Raw genomic sequence first — 18,729 nt, forward strand, 5'->3', positions numbered from 1 at the left:
TTCTGGATCAAGCAGGGTTCAGTCAGAAGTAGGACTTATAGAAGAGTCTATACATAATTGCGAATGGTTTGACCCTACACCACTGTTGTGGGTGCTGGTCGAGTTGTCTCTGTAATGCTGTTGTCTGTTTGTCTGATACCAGAGCTTGATGTCTGCAGGGAAAACTCGAACCCAGGAGCATGAGCTAAAACCCGTGAGAACCAGCCAGAACTCTTGTCAGTCTCTCTCAGCGCCTCCAGTTTTGATGATGCAGGAGTTCCGTGGGAGAAGTTGGCTCCCTTCCTCATGGAGCTAAACACACCCCTGGTGCAGGAGTCAGAGAAGCTGAAGGAGGATCCAAAGGAAGGTGGAGCAGCTGCAGCTGCCTCACGCCGCAGAGAAGCCACAATGTGCACGAACATGCTGGTGTCCTTGCACCAGCCTTCCACACGTGAAAACAGTATCTCTCCTGCACGCTTCCAACCACCAAATCTTGTTTAAGATGTCTCTTGATGCCCCCCCAACCAGAAACGTAAAAGGAAGGGAATTCTGGGGAATGTAGTTCAGCCTAGCCAAGTTGACACTTTCAAACCCATCACAGTCTACCCCCTGTCAGCTTGGCACCTGTAACCACCTCCCCAAACCACAGTTCATTGCAAATAAAGACAACAGCGAAGGCACCTTCTCCCTAACATGATACACCTACCCCACATACTCATGAAACATACCATCGTTTCCCCCAAGGGGACACGAAGTCTCCTTTTCAGCTCTGGGTGATGCTTATTTGTCTTCTAGTGGGTCACTCTCCCCTTTTGAAATTCTGTAACTTAAACACTGAGTCACACAGTTAACTACTGTTAGTACCCATTCTGTACGATGGTAAGGGATTAGGAGAAGAGAAGAAAAGAATATTTGGACAACGTATATACAAGCACATTCACAGCACAGAACTACTCATACCCGTTACATCCTTGGCAGTTGGTCACACGGCTGTTGCTGGTATTTACACCTACCTTCTTCCACCGCCGATTCCACCTCACCCTCACCTCAGCTACTTGTGGTTCCTTGCCTGTAGGGGTGACCCAAACTTTCATTCCTCAGCAGTCTGGGCCGTTGCCGGCCCCTACTGCTCTGCTCTGGGGTCACAGAGATGTGGCTTTGAGTACTAACCTGCCCATCGGTATGGACAACTTTCTTGAGATAATAATCCTCCTCATGAGCATTGAGTGGGACAGTGCCTGTTAAACACACACTGAGCGCAGCCTCTCCAGGGCTGCCTTCCTCAGGGGCCTTCACCCCGTGCCCGTGGAGCTTTGTTAACTCTGGGCTCCGGGACCGTTCCCACTCTTGAACAATCCCACTTCAGCAGAGACTGCAAGCAGTGCAGGTAATGTCTAAATTTGTTTGATCGCTGCACTTCATAGGGACCAAAAGGATGTATTAAATGTTTTTGACAACTCTCTTCCTAGATGTCCTACAATTTCTGTCTCAAAGCAATTAAAAGAATTGCAGTTCAGACTATCCCAGAAAGGGGAGCCATCCCTAATTTTGACAAGACGTATAATATCTTCCTAGCTTAACCCAGAGCCTGTCACAGAGTATACACAGCAAACAGTTGTCAAATATTTATTGAATAAATGACTTAGTAAATAAATAATTGAGGCAATGAAATTTTAGTCCAAGCCTGTGCTAAATCTCTATTTAGCAGATTTAGGTCAGCTATCTTTAAGGTCATTATTTTTACCAATTTCATCAGAAAAATTAACTACAAAATTTCTGGTTTGTGGTAGGGTTCTTCATGCCGTTTCCTTTCCATGCTCTCTGTCATAGTCCCAGGCACAAGCCTTCCATGGCCTCCCTGGGCTTTGCCCCGATTCTCCCTCTCTGGGGGGCTCTCTCTTCCCTCAGGGCAGGTTTTCAATGATTATTACATCTGGACCACCTGTTCTTGGAGGGCAGGGCCACATCAGCATCACCCGTACATTCCTAAATGCTTCACAATGTGTATCTTACTAATTTAGTTACACATCCATATTTTAGATTGTCATATAAGATGACATTTATTCAGAATACTACATTTTCTAATTATTATTTTTAAATTGAGGTGGCTTTAGACTGAGCGTTTGTGTCCCCCTAAGTATCATACGTTGAACCATAGTACCTAACATGACGGTTTTGAAGTGGAGCCTTTGGGAGGTGATTAGGTCATAAGGGTGGAGCCCTAGTGAATAGGATTAGCCCTTTCCTAGGAGACCCCAGAGATCACCCTGTCCCTTCTACCATGTGAGGACACAGTGGTGAGATGGCCATCTGTGACAAGGAAGTGGGTTCTCATCAGACACCGAATCTGCAAGCACCTTGATCTTGGACTCCCGAGCCACCAGTGAGAAAGACATTTCTGTTGTTTATAAGCCACCCAGTCAGTGGTATTTTGTTATAGCAGCCTGAACTAAGAGAAAGGTCTACCGTATATACCATGAAATTTCACACCCTGACATTTATGTGAATATGAGTTTTGGTAAATCAATACATCCGTGCAACCCATGCCCTCAGAGAGATGTGGAACATTTCCATCATGTCAGAAATGCCCTCGTACCCCTTCCTGGGCAATGCCCTCTGCCCCAGAGGCAGCAACTGCTCTGTCACTGTTAAATATTGGTTTTCCCTGTTCTTGAACTTCATGTAAATGGAATCACTCATGTGTAAGGCTTTTTTTGCTCAGTACAGTAATTTGAGAGACTTTCATGTTCATGTGCTCCCTTTTACTGCTGAGGAGAAGTCCACTGTATGGACACAGCACAGGTTATCCATTCTTCAAATGATGGACATTTGAGTTGTTTCCGGTTTGAGGCTACTAAAATAAATCTGCTTTGAAAGTTCATATGCAAGAGTTTTTATGGACATGTGTTTTCTTTCTCTTGGTGAAATAACTTAGAGATGGAATTGCTGGGTCTCAGAGAAGGTGTGTGTTTAACACTAGAAGAAACTGCCAAACTGTTTTCAAGATGGTTGTCCCATTTCCAGTTGCTGCACATGCTCACCAGCACTTAGTATGAGCACTCATTTTAATGTATCCATTCCAAGACGTGTGAAGTTGTACCTGTGACCATTAATTTTGTGTGTCAATTTGCTTGGGCTACGGGATGCCTAGGTAGCTGGTAAAACATTATTTCTGGTTGTGTCTGTAGGATGTTTCTGGAAGAAATTAGCATTTGAGTCCATGGAGTCAGTAACAAAGATTATCATCACCGATGAGTAGAACAGAAAGGTGGAGGAAGGACAAATTTGCTCTCTGCTTGAGCTGGCACATCCACAGTCTCCTGCCTCCAGACATCAGCGCTCCTGGCTCTTGGTCCTGTGGACCAGGCTTGAATTACATCACTGGCTTTCCTGCTTCTCCAGCTCACAGAGAGCAGATTGTGGGATTTCTCAGCCTCCGTAATTGAGTGAGCCAGTTCCTACAATAAATATTCTCTTATGTATTTATCTACATGTATCCCACTGGTTCCGTTTCTCTGGAGAACACTGACTAATACAGTATCTCAATGTGGTTTTAATTGACATTTCTCTTTTGATTAACGATATGAGCATCTTTGCACGTGTTTACTAACCGTTGGTATAAGCTTTTTGTAAAATGCCTGTTCAAATCTGCTTCATTTTAATTGAATTGTTTGTGTTTTAGGTTGATTTTTTTTAGAGATCTGTGTACATTCTGCATGAAAATCCTTTGTTAGATTTGTGTATTGAAAATATGTTTTCCTGTTTATAGCTTATCTGTCCATTTTTAAGTGTTTTGGATGAGTACTTTTGATAACTATCTTTTTATGAAATTCAACTGATCAACTTTTTCTTTTATGGTGAGTGCCTTAAGCATTCTTAGAAATTTGCATACTTCCACAGAAACAAGGTAGTCTCCACTGTTTTCTTCTAACAGAATTACACATTTAGACATAAGACCCATTTCAAATTAGTTTTGTGCATGTTTTGTGGTAGAAGTCAAGGTACCCCTTTTCCTGTACAGTCACACAGTTGCTCAGGCACCACTTGCTGAAATGAATTCTTTCTCTCCGTTGAATTCTTTAGCCCTTTGTCAAAATTATCCTTCTAAGTGTGGGATTATTTCTGGACTTTCTAATCTGTGCTATTAGTCTGTTCCAGGAGTCAGCAAACTAAGCCCATGGACCAAATCTAACCTGCCCCTTGTTTTTGTAAATAGAGTTTTATTGGAACATAGGCTTCCCATGGACTCACAGACTGTGGCTGCTTTCATGCTACAACAGCAGATTGAGGAGTTGTGACAGAGACTGTATGGGCGCAAACATTAAAATATTTACAGTCTGGCCCTTTTTCGAAAATGTTAACTGATCCCTGTTCTATTCTTACACCAACAGCAACTGCTCTGAAGACTGCAGGTCTCTGGTAAGTCTTAAAATCAAGTCGTGTATGTTCCCTAACTGTGTTCTTCTTTTTCCAGATGGTTTTAGCTAATCTAGGCCATGTGTATTTGCCTATAAATTTTAGAATAAGCTCAACTTCCACACAAATATCCTGATGGGATTCTGAGTGTGATGGTGTTGCATCTATTGATTAAGTTGCTGATAATTGGCCTCTTACAATAAAGAGTCTTCCAACTGATGAACATGGTATATCTATTTATTTAGATCTTCCTTAACTTTTCTCAGCAGCTCTGTGTAGCTTTCACTTTACAAGTCTTGCACATCTTCTGTTAAATTGATATTTTGTGTTTTCTAATCCTACTGTACGGGATATTTTTTCCACTCCATTTTCCCATTTTTCATTGCTAGAATATAGAAACACAATTGATTCTGTACGTTCTGGGACATTGCTCTATTCACTTATTAGTTCTGTTTCGTTGTTTTCAGATTCCATAGCCGTTTCTCTGTATACAATTTAGTCATCAGCAATAAAGACAGTTTTACTTCTTCCTATCCTTTCATTGTGCTTTTGATTTCTTTCTCCGCCTCCTGCTTCTCCTCCTCTTTCTTTTCTTCTTCTCCTCCTCCTACCCTTCCCCCTGCTCTTCCTCTCTCTTCTAAATTGTACTAGCTGGGACCTCAAATAAAATGTGGAGTAAAACTCATGGGACTGAAGATAACTTAATTTGTTCCTCATCTTGAGGAGAAGTGTTCAAAATTGCACCACTAAGAACGATGCTAGCCAAAGATTTTTCATAAATGCCCTTTATCAGACTGGGTGTTTTTATTGTAATGAATGGGTGCTGAATTTTGTCAACTACTTTTTCTGGATTTATTGAGATAATCACATGATTTTTCTTCTTTCTTTTGTTAAGGTGGTAAATTTCCGTGATTGTGTTACAAATGTTAAACCAACATTGCAATCAACCCCACTGGCAAAGCTGCATTGTCCTTTTGACATATTGCAGGATTCTATTTGTTAATATTGTGTTAAGAATTTTTGCATCTATGTTCATATGGGATATTGGTGCTTTTTCTCCACATCCTCTCCAACATTTGTTGATTTTTGTCTTGGTAATTGTATCCGGTCTGACTGGTGTAAAGTGATATGTCTGTTGAGGTTTTGATTTGCATTTCCCTAATAATTAGTGATGTTGAGCATCTCTTCAGGTGTCTGTTGGCCATCTGTATATCTTCCTTGGAAAAATGTCTGTTCTTTTCCTCTGCCCATTTTTTGATCGGGTTGTTTGTGGTTTTTTTGTTGAGTGTATGAGTTCTTTATATATTTTGGAGATCAACCCCTTGTCTGATAAAAGATTTGCAAAGATTTTATTGCAGTTGGTGAGTTGTGCTTCCATTTTGTTCATAGGTTCCTTCGCTTTGCATGAGGTCTTTAGTCTGATGCAGTCCCATTTGTGAACTTTTTCTGTTGTTTCCCTTGCCTGAGTAGACATGGTATTCGAAAAGATGCTGCTAAGCCTAATGTCAAAGAGTGTACCTCCTATATTTTCTTCTAGGAGTTTTATGGTTTCACATCTTAGCTTCAAGTCTTTAATCCATTTTGAGTTGATTTTTGTGTATGGTACAAGATAATGGTCTCCTTTCATTCTCCTGCATGTGACTGTCCAGTTTTCCCAACACCATTTATTGAAGAGACTTTCCTTTCTCCATTGTATGTTCTTGGCTCCTTTGTCAAAGATTGACTGTCCGTAGATGTGTTGGTTTATTTCTGGGCTTTCAATTCTGATCCATTGTAGATCTATATTTTTGCATGTACCTGTGTGAAAAATTGTAATTATGAATTTCTTTAACAGATGTGTAGCTATTCAATTTTTTTACCAGTTTTCGTAAGCTGTGTCTTTTATGGAATGTGTCCTTTTCATCTCAGTTGTTGAATTTATGGACATAAATTTGTTCATGATAGTCTTTTCTTATCCTCGTAATGTCTATAGAAACTATGGTAATATTCCTACTTTCATTTCTGGTAGTGATAACTTACTTCTATCCTTTTTTATGATCCATCTTGCTGAAAATTTATAAATGTCGTGAATCTTTCCAAGGTTCTGCCCATGGTTTTGGTTATTTTCTCTGTTGTTTGTTTCTGTTTCATTGGTTTCTGCTCTTAACCATATTGTTTCCTTCCTTCTATTTATTTTGAGTTTAGCTTGCTCTTCTTTATTTTGCTTCTATAGCTGGAAGCTTAGACACTTTATTTTAAAAGTTCTTTATTAAATGTTTGACAGAATTCACCAGTGCAGCTCTCTGGGCCGGGAGTTTTCACCTAGTAGATTTTTTAATTACAAATTCAATTCCTTTAGTGGATATAGGGCTATTCAGATTTTTTATTTCTTCTTGATCAATTTTGGTAAGGCATGTTTTTTCAAAGAATTCCTTTCTTTCATCTCAATTCACAAATATCGTCAAAGAGTCATTGAAAATAACCTTTTAAGTATTGGTGGTGTATGTGGTGATAGCTTCTTTTTCATTCCTGATGCAGATTTCATGTTTTCTCTCCTTATTGTTTTCCTGATCAGTATTGCTAGGGGTTTACCAGTTTCATTAGCTTTTCAAAAACTAAACCTTTTTGCTTTTTGTTCCTTCCTTCTGCTTTTAGTTCCTTCCTTCCTTTTACTTTCATTGGGTTTAGTTTGCTCTTCTTTTTCCAGTTTTACATCATAGAAGCTTAGATGATTGGTTTCCTGGCTTTTATTAGATATTACTTAACAACCTAACAAAACATTCGATCACTAGTGCTCGGACTTCGGCCTCAGAAGTACTCGGAGCCAGCTCTCACCAGCCAGCAGCCAGCACGGTCTCCTTCACCGAATTCTCCCGCCCCTGCCCGTCAGTCCTGTGAGGCTCAGCCTCGAACCTCCCAACCCTGCTGCCCCTGCAATGGGGGTAGAGGCTTCTGAGGGGAACCAGATGAGAAGGTTCTGTTGTGACTGACGCTTCTCCTTTCTCCTTGACAAATAACCAAATTTGTCATTCCTCTGCAAATATTTTATCATTATCTCCTCCCCTTAGGAGTTCTCCTCAGTTCTTTTTCAGAGAGGAGTTGATGTCAGTTATGAATTTATTTACTTTGAGCTCCACATCCACCATCTTTCCGTGTTGGTGACACTGGAGCTGGAGCCTGTAAACGTTTCTCCTGTGCCGCTAGGCATGATGCTAACCTTCGTCAGCAGAGGGCACTGGAGGGAGAAGCAGGAAGTAAAGACATCTCTTCCGGGTCATGTGTGCTTTCCTTCCTCCAGCCCTTGGGGTGCTGTTCTCATGAGCAGCACAACCATAGCGCTCACCCCAGGGAGTTTCAGTGGGAACCCAGGGCCAAGACAGTCCCCTGTCAACTTCTGTGGTGTCTCCACTAGATTCCTAAGGTGCTCAGCAGAATTCTACCTGTCTTAACTCATTCTGCCATAAGAAAATACCACGGACGGGGATTTCACAACAGAAATTATTTCTCCCACTTCTGGAGGCTGGGAAGTCCAACATCAAGGGGCCAGCAGAAAGAGTGCTTAATGAGGACTCTGTTCCTGTCTTGCAGACACCCAACTTCTTGCTGTGTAGACACATGGTAGAGAGAGCATGAACTCTCCATTCAGCTCCTCTTAAAGGACACTGATCCTATCAGACCAGGAGCCCCCTCCTATGACCTCACTTAACCTTAATTACTTCCTTAATGCAAATGCAGCCACACTGCACGCTTGGGCTTCAACATACATTTTGGGGGCCACAATTCAGGCCATGGACCTGCCTATTCCACAGCTGGTTTCCAGGGAGTTCAGCAGCATTCTTCCTCCAACCCCCGTGTGGGCGATCCTCCAGGGAGCTCCAGGGACCCGGCTGCATTCACAGGGAGTTCAACTGCTCCCCGGGTGGGTTCCTGCCCGGGTTCATGGGCATCTCAGACGGGGAGCTCTTGTTTGTCGACTTTGGCTTGTGACACCTAGCAATCTGTATCAGCCTCCCAATGGGCTACAGATTTAGCAAGAAGTCTACCCCTCACCCTTGTGGGGTGCCCTTTCTCAAATCTATCCCTTCTTGTATTCTTTACTTCTTACTAGTTGATCCTGTTACCAGCTAGAAATTCCTGTATTAAAATTTCCCTTTTCAAATTTCTGCCTGGTTTGTGTCTCATGACTGGACCCTGACATTCAAAAGGGGTCTCCTCTATCCTGCTCTCTCTTCACTACCAATGCCCCAGTTTTGAGCTAGTTATGGTGAAGGAGGAATGAGGAAATATTCACAAGTGAAGTGGTATTGCATCTTCATTTAGACTTGAAATAAGACGATGAAGATAGAGTGTCCGGAAACTGCTCTGGAGGCATTTCTTGGATGGCACGGACAGAAATGGTTAATAATTGGATTTGTAGGCGTTGCTAAGAAATGAGCAGAAGACCAAGGAGTTTCTGGAGCAGGATTCCACAGTCCACACCTTCCGTGGCTGTGCCTCCTGTCCCCAGACAGAGACCACTGAGGAATACAATTAAAGGGACTAAGGCCCTGGGGGCAGAGAAGGTGACAAGACATAACTGACAGGCAGTGAGGAGGCCTGTACACAGACAGACCAGGAAATAGCACCAATGTAACCAGAGCAGCCTGGAGAGGGGAGCGGTGCTGATGAGGGGAGGGTCGTGCAGGGTATCTGTATTGTGTGACGCTGAGACTGTCCACCTGCACACACACGCTCGGCCTTCACCCCAGTGTCCATCCATCACCCCCTGGGAACAAAGGGGCAGTCCTTAGACCAAAGAAAAAGACACAGTTTCAACAAATTCAATCTCTTAAGCATTTATTAGACACTAATTCTGTGACCCCCACTGGCTTCTGTGGCCATAGACCTCAATAACTGGGTGTCCCTGCCCTCAGTGGGCTCTCAGCCCATCTCCTGAGAGCAGAGTGAAGAGGAAGCTCAGTATTTGTCAGGCAGGCCAGCAGGTCTGAAGTGATTGGGGTCTTTGCCGCTCCGGCCCCATTCATTGGCAGCCTGGTCGGCCCTCGAGTCCGCCGCTCCGTGGCCGCTGTCTCCAAACTTCAAACGGTCTGTGAATCTCTGAAAATTCTCTCTGCCATCGCTGATGGAGGAGGGCAGGCAGCAGATTAATCCAGGGCTGATGAGCAACAGCCCCACCCTCCCTGTGTCTCCTCTTTCCCAGGGATGGCTCTGAAAGGAGCCAAGGAGAGAGGGGCTCATACACTGAGCCTGCCCTGGCACAACCCACCCAGCCTCACTGATCCCCAGAGCTAGGTGAACAGCAACCAGAGGGGAGAGTTGGGAATCACTCCATGGAGCTCACTTTCTCTTTTTTGGGACAGGCTCACCGGTCGTAACCAGCCACACTCTGGCTCTGCTGCCACTGGGCATGGATGGAGAAGGTGGACAAGATGCACGGGAGGAGGAAACTAATCCCCCCTCAGGACTGTTCTCCAGAGCCTACACTCTCCTGATCCCCAAAGGCAGCCCAGCTCTGCGCACCCACCCCTGCATTCCCAGGCCCCGAGTCACCTGATGACTTTAGCAGCCCAGGCGCCCCCAGGGCCCCTCTGTGCAGCGTCATAGTTCCCGCGGGCGTGGAAGTATTTGTCTGCACCTATGTAATTGGCTTCTCTCATGTCATGGTAAGCTCTTATCATGTCCCAAGTCCCTGGAAAGGAAAGGACATGGCCAAAGGGACATCAGCTGAACAGAAAGACTGTGACATCCCTTAGAGAAGAATCTTGAATGCAGAATCCTCCACTGACTCCATTTCAGCCTGAGCTCATAGCACCTTGGATTCCATAGGATGAGGAGCACATTGCTAATCCCAGTTGGCGTCTCCAGGGCACTCTAATGAGAGTCAGTGAGGTGGGCACAGCCGTGCTGTTCTGTGGTCGGACCCTCGTGATGCTGTCTGTGTGCTCCATCTCCCTTGAGGTCCACGTCTTATGTTTAAGGTAGAGAAGGGAGGCATGGTTATGGAACAGGATTTCTCCACTTCAGCACTATTGAAACCGCGAGTCAGACACGTGTCTGTTGAGCAGGGCTGTCCTGACCACTGGGAGATGTTGAGCACCGTCCCTGCCCTCTACACCCTAGAGCAGCAGCACGCTCCCCAGGTGACAACCAAAATGTTCCACACATTGCCAAATGTCCCAGAGCACAAGACTGCCCTTGGTCAAGAACCACTGCTACAGAATGAAGGATATATGAGACTAGCCAGGGGACGTGGGTGGGTGAGGTGGTGCCATGAAGACAGACTTGGGGAAGGCTGCAGACATACAGCACTTCTGTCCTGACACCTAAGGAAAATGAACTTGCAGACAGAATGCACATAATTGTGACTCGAGTCCCTGGGAGCGCTAGGGGCCTAAATGGCATCCTGAAAACCTTCTCGATAGACTGTCCTGCTGATGTAGGTGCTGAGGAAAGCAGCGCTGGAGCAGTGGTTCTTTTCTCAGGCTCGGCTGCACTTTCTAATCACCTGGGGATATTGGAAGTCTGATGGGATCACACCCCAGGTCAATGCCTCACACTCTGGGGGTGGCACTGAGGCCTCAGTAGTTTTAAGGCTTCCAGGGGACTCCAGCCTGCCGCTGGTTGGTACGCCCTGAGCCCTAGGAAGTGGTACCCACACCATCTACCTGGGAAGAGCTCTGGCCTCATGCACACCTGTGTTCAGACCTCTGCTCTGCCACCTGCTGACTGGCGGACAGTCCCTGGGCAATGGGCTCAGCTGCTCTAAGCCTCAGTTTCCCCCCTTCGAAGTGGGGGGAAGAGGCGTTTGGAGGTATTCTGCAGTTAATGTAGGTGACCAACTGCCCCAGCTTGACCACAACTGCCCCTGTTTGCCTAGAACCATCCCAGTTAGCACTGAGTGAGTGTCGGAAAACCCCTCCGGCAAGAGCAAACCAGGATAGTTGATCCCCCTAATTGCATGAATGCGCTCAGTTCCCAGCTGAGGCTTCATGTATGTTATTATTCTCTCTTTTTTTATCAGTTAACAGTCTAGAAAAGGGTAGGAAGCCGACTAAACCAGGGACAGCGTCACTGACAACAGGAACCATCAGCAAGAGCTGAGTGAAGGACTCTCTAAACTATCCAGTTAGGAAATGGAGAGAGAAAGGGAGGGAGGGAGGGAGGGAGAAGGGGCCGGAAGGCAGAGGGAGGGCGCAGGAAAGAGAAGAAGAAAAGATGGAGAGCTCAATCAGGTTTATGCAACTTCGTCTGAGGAAACTTTATCCGGCTTCAGGACTTCTTTTGTGTCTTCCATTCAAACCTACCTTTCAGTGGGAACCATCATTGTTCTTTCTCTAGTCACTGATTGAAATAAATCCTGTGGTTTTCAATCCGTTTGAGGAAAAGCTCCCCAAACCCCTGGCACATGCAGCACCTAGGACAACACAGCCTAGGACAGCAGCTCCACCCTTGAGAGTGCTCAGGGTGGATCCTAGTGGCCGGGGATGCCACCCCCTCCATCAGCCTTACCTCGAGCAGCCTCTCCAAGGAACGATAACAAGCCGCTGGCTCCCAGGACCAAGGAGCAGAAGATGAGGCCTGTGAACAGCTTCATGGTGCTGCAATGAACGGAGAGAGTCAGGGAGACTCGGACAAGACAGGCACACACCCTCGGGCGTGTGTGTCAAAGGGAGCCTCGCTGGATTTCCCAATGTTCTTGGTAGACTCTTAGTGGATCATCGAGCAAACACTGCAGGAGGCTCTCACTCAGAGCCACAGCCCTCAGTTCTGAACCCATCACCCCTGAACCCGAGACTGTCCGAGGGGTCTCCAGGGCGGCCTTGATGGAGGAGAGGGCAGTTAGGACCAAATTGTCCCTCCATACAGACCCCTCTTACTAATGAAAAACCATGTCCCATTTGCACAGTGCCAGCCCAGACCTCCCACAGGACAAACCCAAAACAGAATAATTGTTTTTGGAGGCAATAACAATCTTTCTGGGAAAGAGAAGGCAGAGTAAGTTTTTTACACATATCACTCCTTGGAGTGGTCCCTCACCTGACTTCCAGTGAGCAGGGCTGCCGGTCCCTGCCTCTGGGGAGAGGTGGCTGCTATTTATACTCAGCCTTCCCTGCTGGGGTCACAGGAGGCAAGAAAAGAAAGACTCGCTGCCTGGGTTAAAGTCCCTCCAGGTCACTTCCCCTAGAAAGCTGCAAAGGCACACTTACCGGACACCAGCAGTTTCTTCATGCACAGGTCATTTCCGGGATTGTGCAACCCTGAGGGAGAAAGGTAGGCTGCTGGGCCTTGGCGGCCGTCGGGCCCAGATGATGGCTCTGCTGTCAGAATGGGGGGTCTCAGAGGGGCCAGCTGAGGAAGGGGAGAGGAAGGCTATGGAGCCCTGGGATGGTCCCCTGGGTTGCTGGAAGGCGTGGGGTTAGAGGACGGCTCCTCCTGCCAGGACATTGCTCCACTGGGCATTTCCTCAGATGGTCCCTGCTGGGCCGGCAGCAGATGTGTCAGAACTTCAATTCCTCTCAGCTCCTGTCTAAAGGCCTGAGCTTCAAAACTGACAGGTAGGCCCACCCAGTCTCCTGGGTGCTCCCTCCACCGCTCTGCCTGCGTGGCTCAGCTTTCAGCTCCAAGGCTCAGAAAAGCATGCTGGGCTGCTCTGCCAGTGAGGAAGTGCATCATCTAACCTGTGCCTGAGGTGGGGGCAATGGTGTGGGGACTTCCTGCTTCCCCCTCCGCCCCCAAATACTGGAGACACCTCACAGCGGGAGTGAGAGTGTTTTGGTACAAGGAACTAAGGCGTAAACTCTAAGAAACCTGTATTAGGACAGAGGGAGGTAACATCTGTAACGGGAAAATGGTGGGCCAACTGGAGACCTGCCAGGGTCCCAGTCAGGGGAACGTGGGGCGAGCCCTTTTCCTAGGGGGTCACTTTCTTCCCCGTTGTCACTGTCAGTCGAAAACATCAGCAGCGTCAGCCCAGCGAGCTGAGTCCTTTCTAGAAATGAACAGAGCTCCCAACTCTCGAGTGAAAATATCCTGGTGCCTCATCCTAACCAGAAACCTTCTAGAATAAGAATTCTGGAGACTGTAGCTGAGCCCAGACAAACTGACATCGCTCCAAGGTGTCTGAGGGCAGATCGACGAGAAAGGCTGTTTCTCTGCCCGGGACCACGTGACATTCATTCTTCCTCCTTCCTTTTACTGGATTTTTCGGACTTGCCAGAAAGTACTACCCTTTTTGACTCTCAACTCTCTGACTGTTTAGTTGACTGTTCCCTTGTCATTATTTTCTAATATAAATGGATACAGAGTCTCAACTCTCAGACTCGGTTTGAAGAAGAAATCTGGCGAATGGAAGAAGATGTGCCAAGATGTTCTTGTGACTCTGCAAAGATATCCTACATGTGTTTATGCCACTTGGGACAAAAGATGTCAGTTACATCCATCCTAACATTGTTACCAGGGTGACAAATCCTCAGTGAAGACAGCCAACCTGGCTGCTTCTTTGGAGGTTAAAAGTATAGGGAATGCAAACAATTTCTGAGGTCCAGTTGCCTGATGAGACCATTAAAAAAAATTTCTTCCAAGAGCCAATTTAACTTTAAATTAACAACAGAAGCCATGTCTGTCTTGTCACCTTTGTATATATGGTGTTTATCCCACTGTCTGGTCAGTGACAGCACTCATTCATGACTCTGTTCGTCCACAGGTGCTCACCGAATCCTCCTGCACGCCAGCACTCCTGCACGGGCTGGGACATCCCTAACCTTGTGGTGTTGAGTTGTAGCGATTGGTCAATGAGGATGTAACACAAATAGTGACACCCCTCATTATCAAAACCGAATCCATTCCTGACAATGTGTTGGGTGGCAATTATATTTTGGGGTCAGGAGTAGCAAATTTTTGAATACCAATTCTTTTACAATTGGAAAAATAATAATCCCTTCTTAGCCAATTTTCCCAAATGTTATCAGAACCACTGGAACAGCTCTTTAACAATCTACCAAGGAGATCCACACAATATAAAACAATTAAAGCCCCAATTACCTAATTATGTAATACTTAATGAGCCCATTAGTGGGTGTTTTGTGTGCAATCCACCATAATACTCTAGAAAGTTGGACACAAATTCCACTTTCTTTCTATACTGTAAACATTATGCACCACAAATTTTAAAAGTTAAATTATTAAAGATAATGAATGCAAATAATTTTCACATAATAAAATATATAGGAATTTTAGTGACAGAATAAGTGATAAAGTACATATCTAAGATTTGTCTGGGGCTGGCCCCGTGGCTGAGTGGTTAAGTTCTCGCACTCCGCTGCAGGCGGCCCAGGGTTTCCTCGGTTCGAATCCTGGGCTAGGACATGGCACCGCTCATCGAGCCACGCTGAGGCAGCGTCCCACATGCCACAACTAGAAGGACCCACAACGAAGAATATACAACTATGTACCTGGGGGCTTTGGGGAGAAAAAGGAAAAAAATAAAATCTTAAAAAAGAAAAACAAATTTGTCTGTGTCCCAATTCCAGGAGTTGGGTGACAGTCTTTTCTACTTGGCACTGGAAATTCTGCACACAGGTGGTAGTGAACAATGGTCTGAAGCTACAGATGATGGAATTACGAAACATACACACTCGCGAAATGGATGTCTGGGTTGCCCTTACTTTCTATCACACAAGCCCTGATAATGTGAGACTGTGTTTACAGTTAAATTTTTGAGTGGATTGTAAGGTTTATGTCTTGATCACTCACTAGCAATAGGCATCACTGTTGTTGTGCATGATCTAAACCTAAGGGTGGCCTTAAGTAGTGACGTGGACAGGTCACCCCTAGTAAGAGGAGAGGCAGCAGAGAACCTGGGAATAAATGCAGGCAGCTCAGTGGATTTCAAGGTGGGAGCCCGTGGAAGTCCATTTCTGATTGCTACTCTTTTTCAGTGAAATAGGCAGGAAAGGCATCAATTGAGAGGAGGATAGAGGAAGAGGAGGTGTGGAGGGTCCAGGAGAGAAGTGAAAATGTTCATCTAGGAGAAGGGCATAATGAACGAACTTGGAGAGTGTAGTAGGATTGCAAGGCACTGGGGGTTACGAATTTAAAGTGAGACTAGTTACCGTGCTTGTGTATTTTTCTCTGACCACATTCAGTTGCCAAGGTCCTGACTTGAAGCAAGTGGGAATTGGATATCACCACTCAATATATACTTGTTGAATTGTTGAGCGAATTAATACACGCAGAGGTCAGAGAAGGATTCATTTAAAGATGAGGAAGGTCGTAGGCTACAGGGAGAGAGTTCACAAAGAGGGAGTGACTGAGGGTGAAACTAGGGCAAAACACATACTCCAAGGTCCATGGGCCCACATGACCACTGGGGACGGGGTTGCCCTGGGAGTAATAGGAGCAGGTCTTTCTCTGATAAAGGAACGAAAGGAGAGAAGATGAGGATGATGGATTTTGAGATGATGGATTTTGAGAACTGAGGGAAACCAGGAGCACTGGTCCTTCACCTGTCACAGGACTCATCACTGTCTACCTGTCGGCATTTCTGAGTTTGGCCCCACAGCGCACAAGTACCAGGGGTAAACCCTGTCTGGCTTATTGATGGACAATCTGCTGTCTCTCTCACCCCTAGTACAGCGTCCCACCTATCACAGGTTCGCAGTCATTTTCATTGATTGAATGATTCAATGAGCAAACGAACGAGAAGTAATCTGCATAGAATGATAGAGGTGGTGTGACGGTGGAGTTTGGAAGTTGAGAAGAATGGAAAAGCTTTGAAACAATAGTGTGCACTGTGTAGCGTTAGTCATTCAGAAATGAACATGGACATTGTTTGTATGCAGTAAAATGCCGGGTTCTTTGAAATGTCTGAACTTATTGTCAAAAAATACATCCTGAAAGCAAACGCTTACCACCACCTCTCCCTGCACCCCGTTATTTCGCACCATCATCTGGATCATTGTGGTGAATCCCTAACTGCCTTCCACGTTTCCACCCTCGTCCCCAACAGGTGTCTTCTCAAAACAGCAATGAAACTGTTAAAACACAAGATAGATCAAGTCACTCTGTGCTTGAAACCCTGTAGAGGTTCCCGATTTCACTCATAATTGAAGCCAAAGCTCTTAAAATGACTTAAGGCAGTCTCCCCTAATTGTCCCACTCAACCTCATTGCCTGCTTCTCTCCTCGGGCTCCCCTTGCTCCAGCCACAGTGGTCTTTTCCCTGTGCTTCAAATCCCCTAGATGCAGGTCCCTTGCACTAGCTATTCCTTTCACGTGGAACATTCTTTTTCCAGGTATTTGCGTAGCTGTGCTTTGAGGATAGTGAGATCATAGATTTCTGGATGCTGGAAGGTCAACACTGTAATTTTGTCACTGGGAGTGCTGGCAGTGAGTACATTGGAACCAGGGCTGTGAGGGAAATGTGGAAATTTTCCATGAAGATGGGAGAGGAGTGGAGAGATGTATCAATAAACATAATAGAGACAGGCTTTGGCCCCAATAATTACTAATCAGATTGCCTATTTCAGATGTAACTGGCAGGTGTTTTAGGAATGCAGATTCCTGGGGCAGAATCTTCTAGGTTCTGATTCAGCAGGTTTGGAGTGGACTTCAGGAATGCCTGTCTTTGAAACTCTCCGTGTTGTGGCAATCACTTGTGCTGATAACATTGGTGAGGCCGGAGAGAGGGTGGCAGGAATGTGGCAGGGACCTAGGAGAAGACACTCCACAGAGCATGGAGCCAAAGAATGTGGAGATGACAATGGGAGCAAAGAGGATACCAACCCCACTTTCCCCTTCTATTGTTCAGGAATGGCAGGAGGTGTACCCCAGGGGAGATGATAATAAAGTGGAATCACCATGGGAAAGGAGAGTGTCAGGATTTTGTAACCAGGAAGGAAATAGGCAGAGACAAAGGGGATACGCCAAGAGCCTTCTCGCTCAGGGCTCCTTGGAGGCAGCAGGGGAAGGGCAGGTGGAGAGTAGAGAGGGTTGAGACTGAGGCACAGAGAAATTAGTTTATGTGCAGTGAAAGTGGGGACGGGAGCACAGGGGTAAAGGGGGCAGGGGTTTAGCGCATTGCTTAGTGACAGCAGGCTGGGATGATTGATTGCTCTGGGGCTGAGTGTGGGTGCTGTGCTGTGAAGGCTGGTGTGCGGGAGCCCGTGGAATCACCCCTCAGGGCCCAGATGGAGCGTAAAGGGAAACACCGGGGATGCCCTTCTGCCCTCCTGCCTTAGGTGCTGAAGTCTACTATGAACAGAAGTTCCAGAGCCAATGGAGGGACAAAGGAGGAGAGTAGGGGAAAGAGAGGTTAGTGAGGGTAGATAAGGCTTAGTCCCAACACATGTTCAATACCAAAAACTTATAAATCAGAAATGAGTTTTCATGCTGACACACAGCATTCAAATTTGGAGGCAAGAGGCCTAAAGGGCCAGGTCTTCCTACTTCTTGAGATCTCTAATTTCCGGAAAGAGGATCCAAGTTTTCTCCCTAGAAAACAAGTGCTTTGTCTCTCTAGGAATCCATCTTTCACTGAGTCACAGGCCACTCCTTCTCTCACACATACACCAGATCTCCTAGGAGTGACTGGTTTTTACTCATTAAAACACAATCCACCTTCAAACTCCTTTCTGATGAAGAATGGATATAGACTATGAATGGCTCACTCAAGGACCAGAACTAAGGCCCCACACAATGCCTGGCCCATGTCCTTCTATTCCAATTCCTTGCGTCCATAACTGAATTTATGTTCCTTTCTGGGAACTTGTACACCCCTTGAAAATATGAGGGGTGGTTTCTGATAATTGCTGGTTGGATGACTTGGTTTGGGAGAATGCCATCAGACACAGCCATCTCAGCTTCTGGCTGTAGAAACCTGGACTTTGCCCCATTCCATTGTTGCTAGTGTGTCTCTAACAGAAAGTTCCATTACAAAACACCAGAATACTTTTCCAGTAGAGATTGTGACACTGAGTTCCCATCACGGATCCTAACACCCAGCCACCTGGACTTGGACACAGTCTGGCATAGATGCTAAGAGCCAAGCTCCAGATTCAGACAGACCTAGTCTGACTTCTGCTCTGTCGTGTACTCATGTTGTGGAAGAGCATTTACTGACCTGGAGAAGAGTAGATGGTGTCTTAAGAGAAAAAGAATGTTATACGTTATGATCCCATTTTTGTTCAAAGATACTTTTCCACAGTGAAACACAACCAAGAAATTTGCACATCAAATTATATCTATATTTCTAGGTATTAGGGAGTGTTCCTGTTTTCCGGACCTTCAGAATTCCATACAATGACACACTCATCTATTTATTCATTCATCAACTGTTCATTGAGTGCTTTCTATGCAA

The 18,729-nt window shown here is 45.7% G+C and overlaps 1 protein-coding gene across 1 annotated transcript; it reads right to left on the bottom strand.

Moving 5' to 3' along the window:
- Positions 1–9,193: 9,193 nt before the first annotated feature.
- LOC123279016 (serum amyloid A protein-like) lies at positions 9,194–12,481 on the bottom strand. Its single transcript, XM_044753300.2, has 4 exons — positions 12,412–12,481; positions 11,884–11,972; positions 9,925–10,063; positions 9,194–9,493 (listed from the first exon to the last, which is right to left on the bottom strand). Exons 2-4 carry the CDS (start codon positions 11,966–11,968, stop codon positions 9,331–9,333), a joined length of 387 nt encoding a protein of 128 aa, XP_044609235.1. The 5' UTR covers positions 11,969–11,972; positions 12,412–12,481; the 3' UTR covers positions 9,194–9,330.
- Between the last annotated feature and the right edge of the window lie 6,248 nt (positions 12,482–18,729).

Source organism: Equus asinus, chromosome 20, assembly GCF_041296235.1.
Source record: "Equus asinus isolate D_3611 breed Donkey chromosome 20, EquAss-T2T_v2, whole genome shotgun sequence".
Taxonomy (NCBI): domain Eukaryota; kingdom Metazoa; phylum Chordata; class Mammalia; order Perissodactyla; family Equidae; genus Equus; species Equus asinus.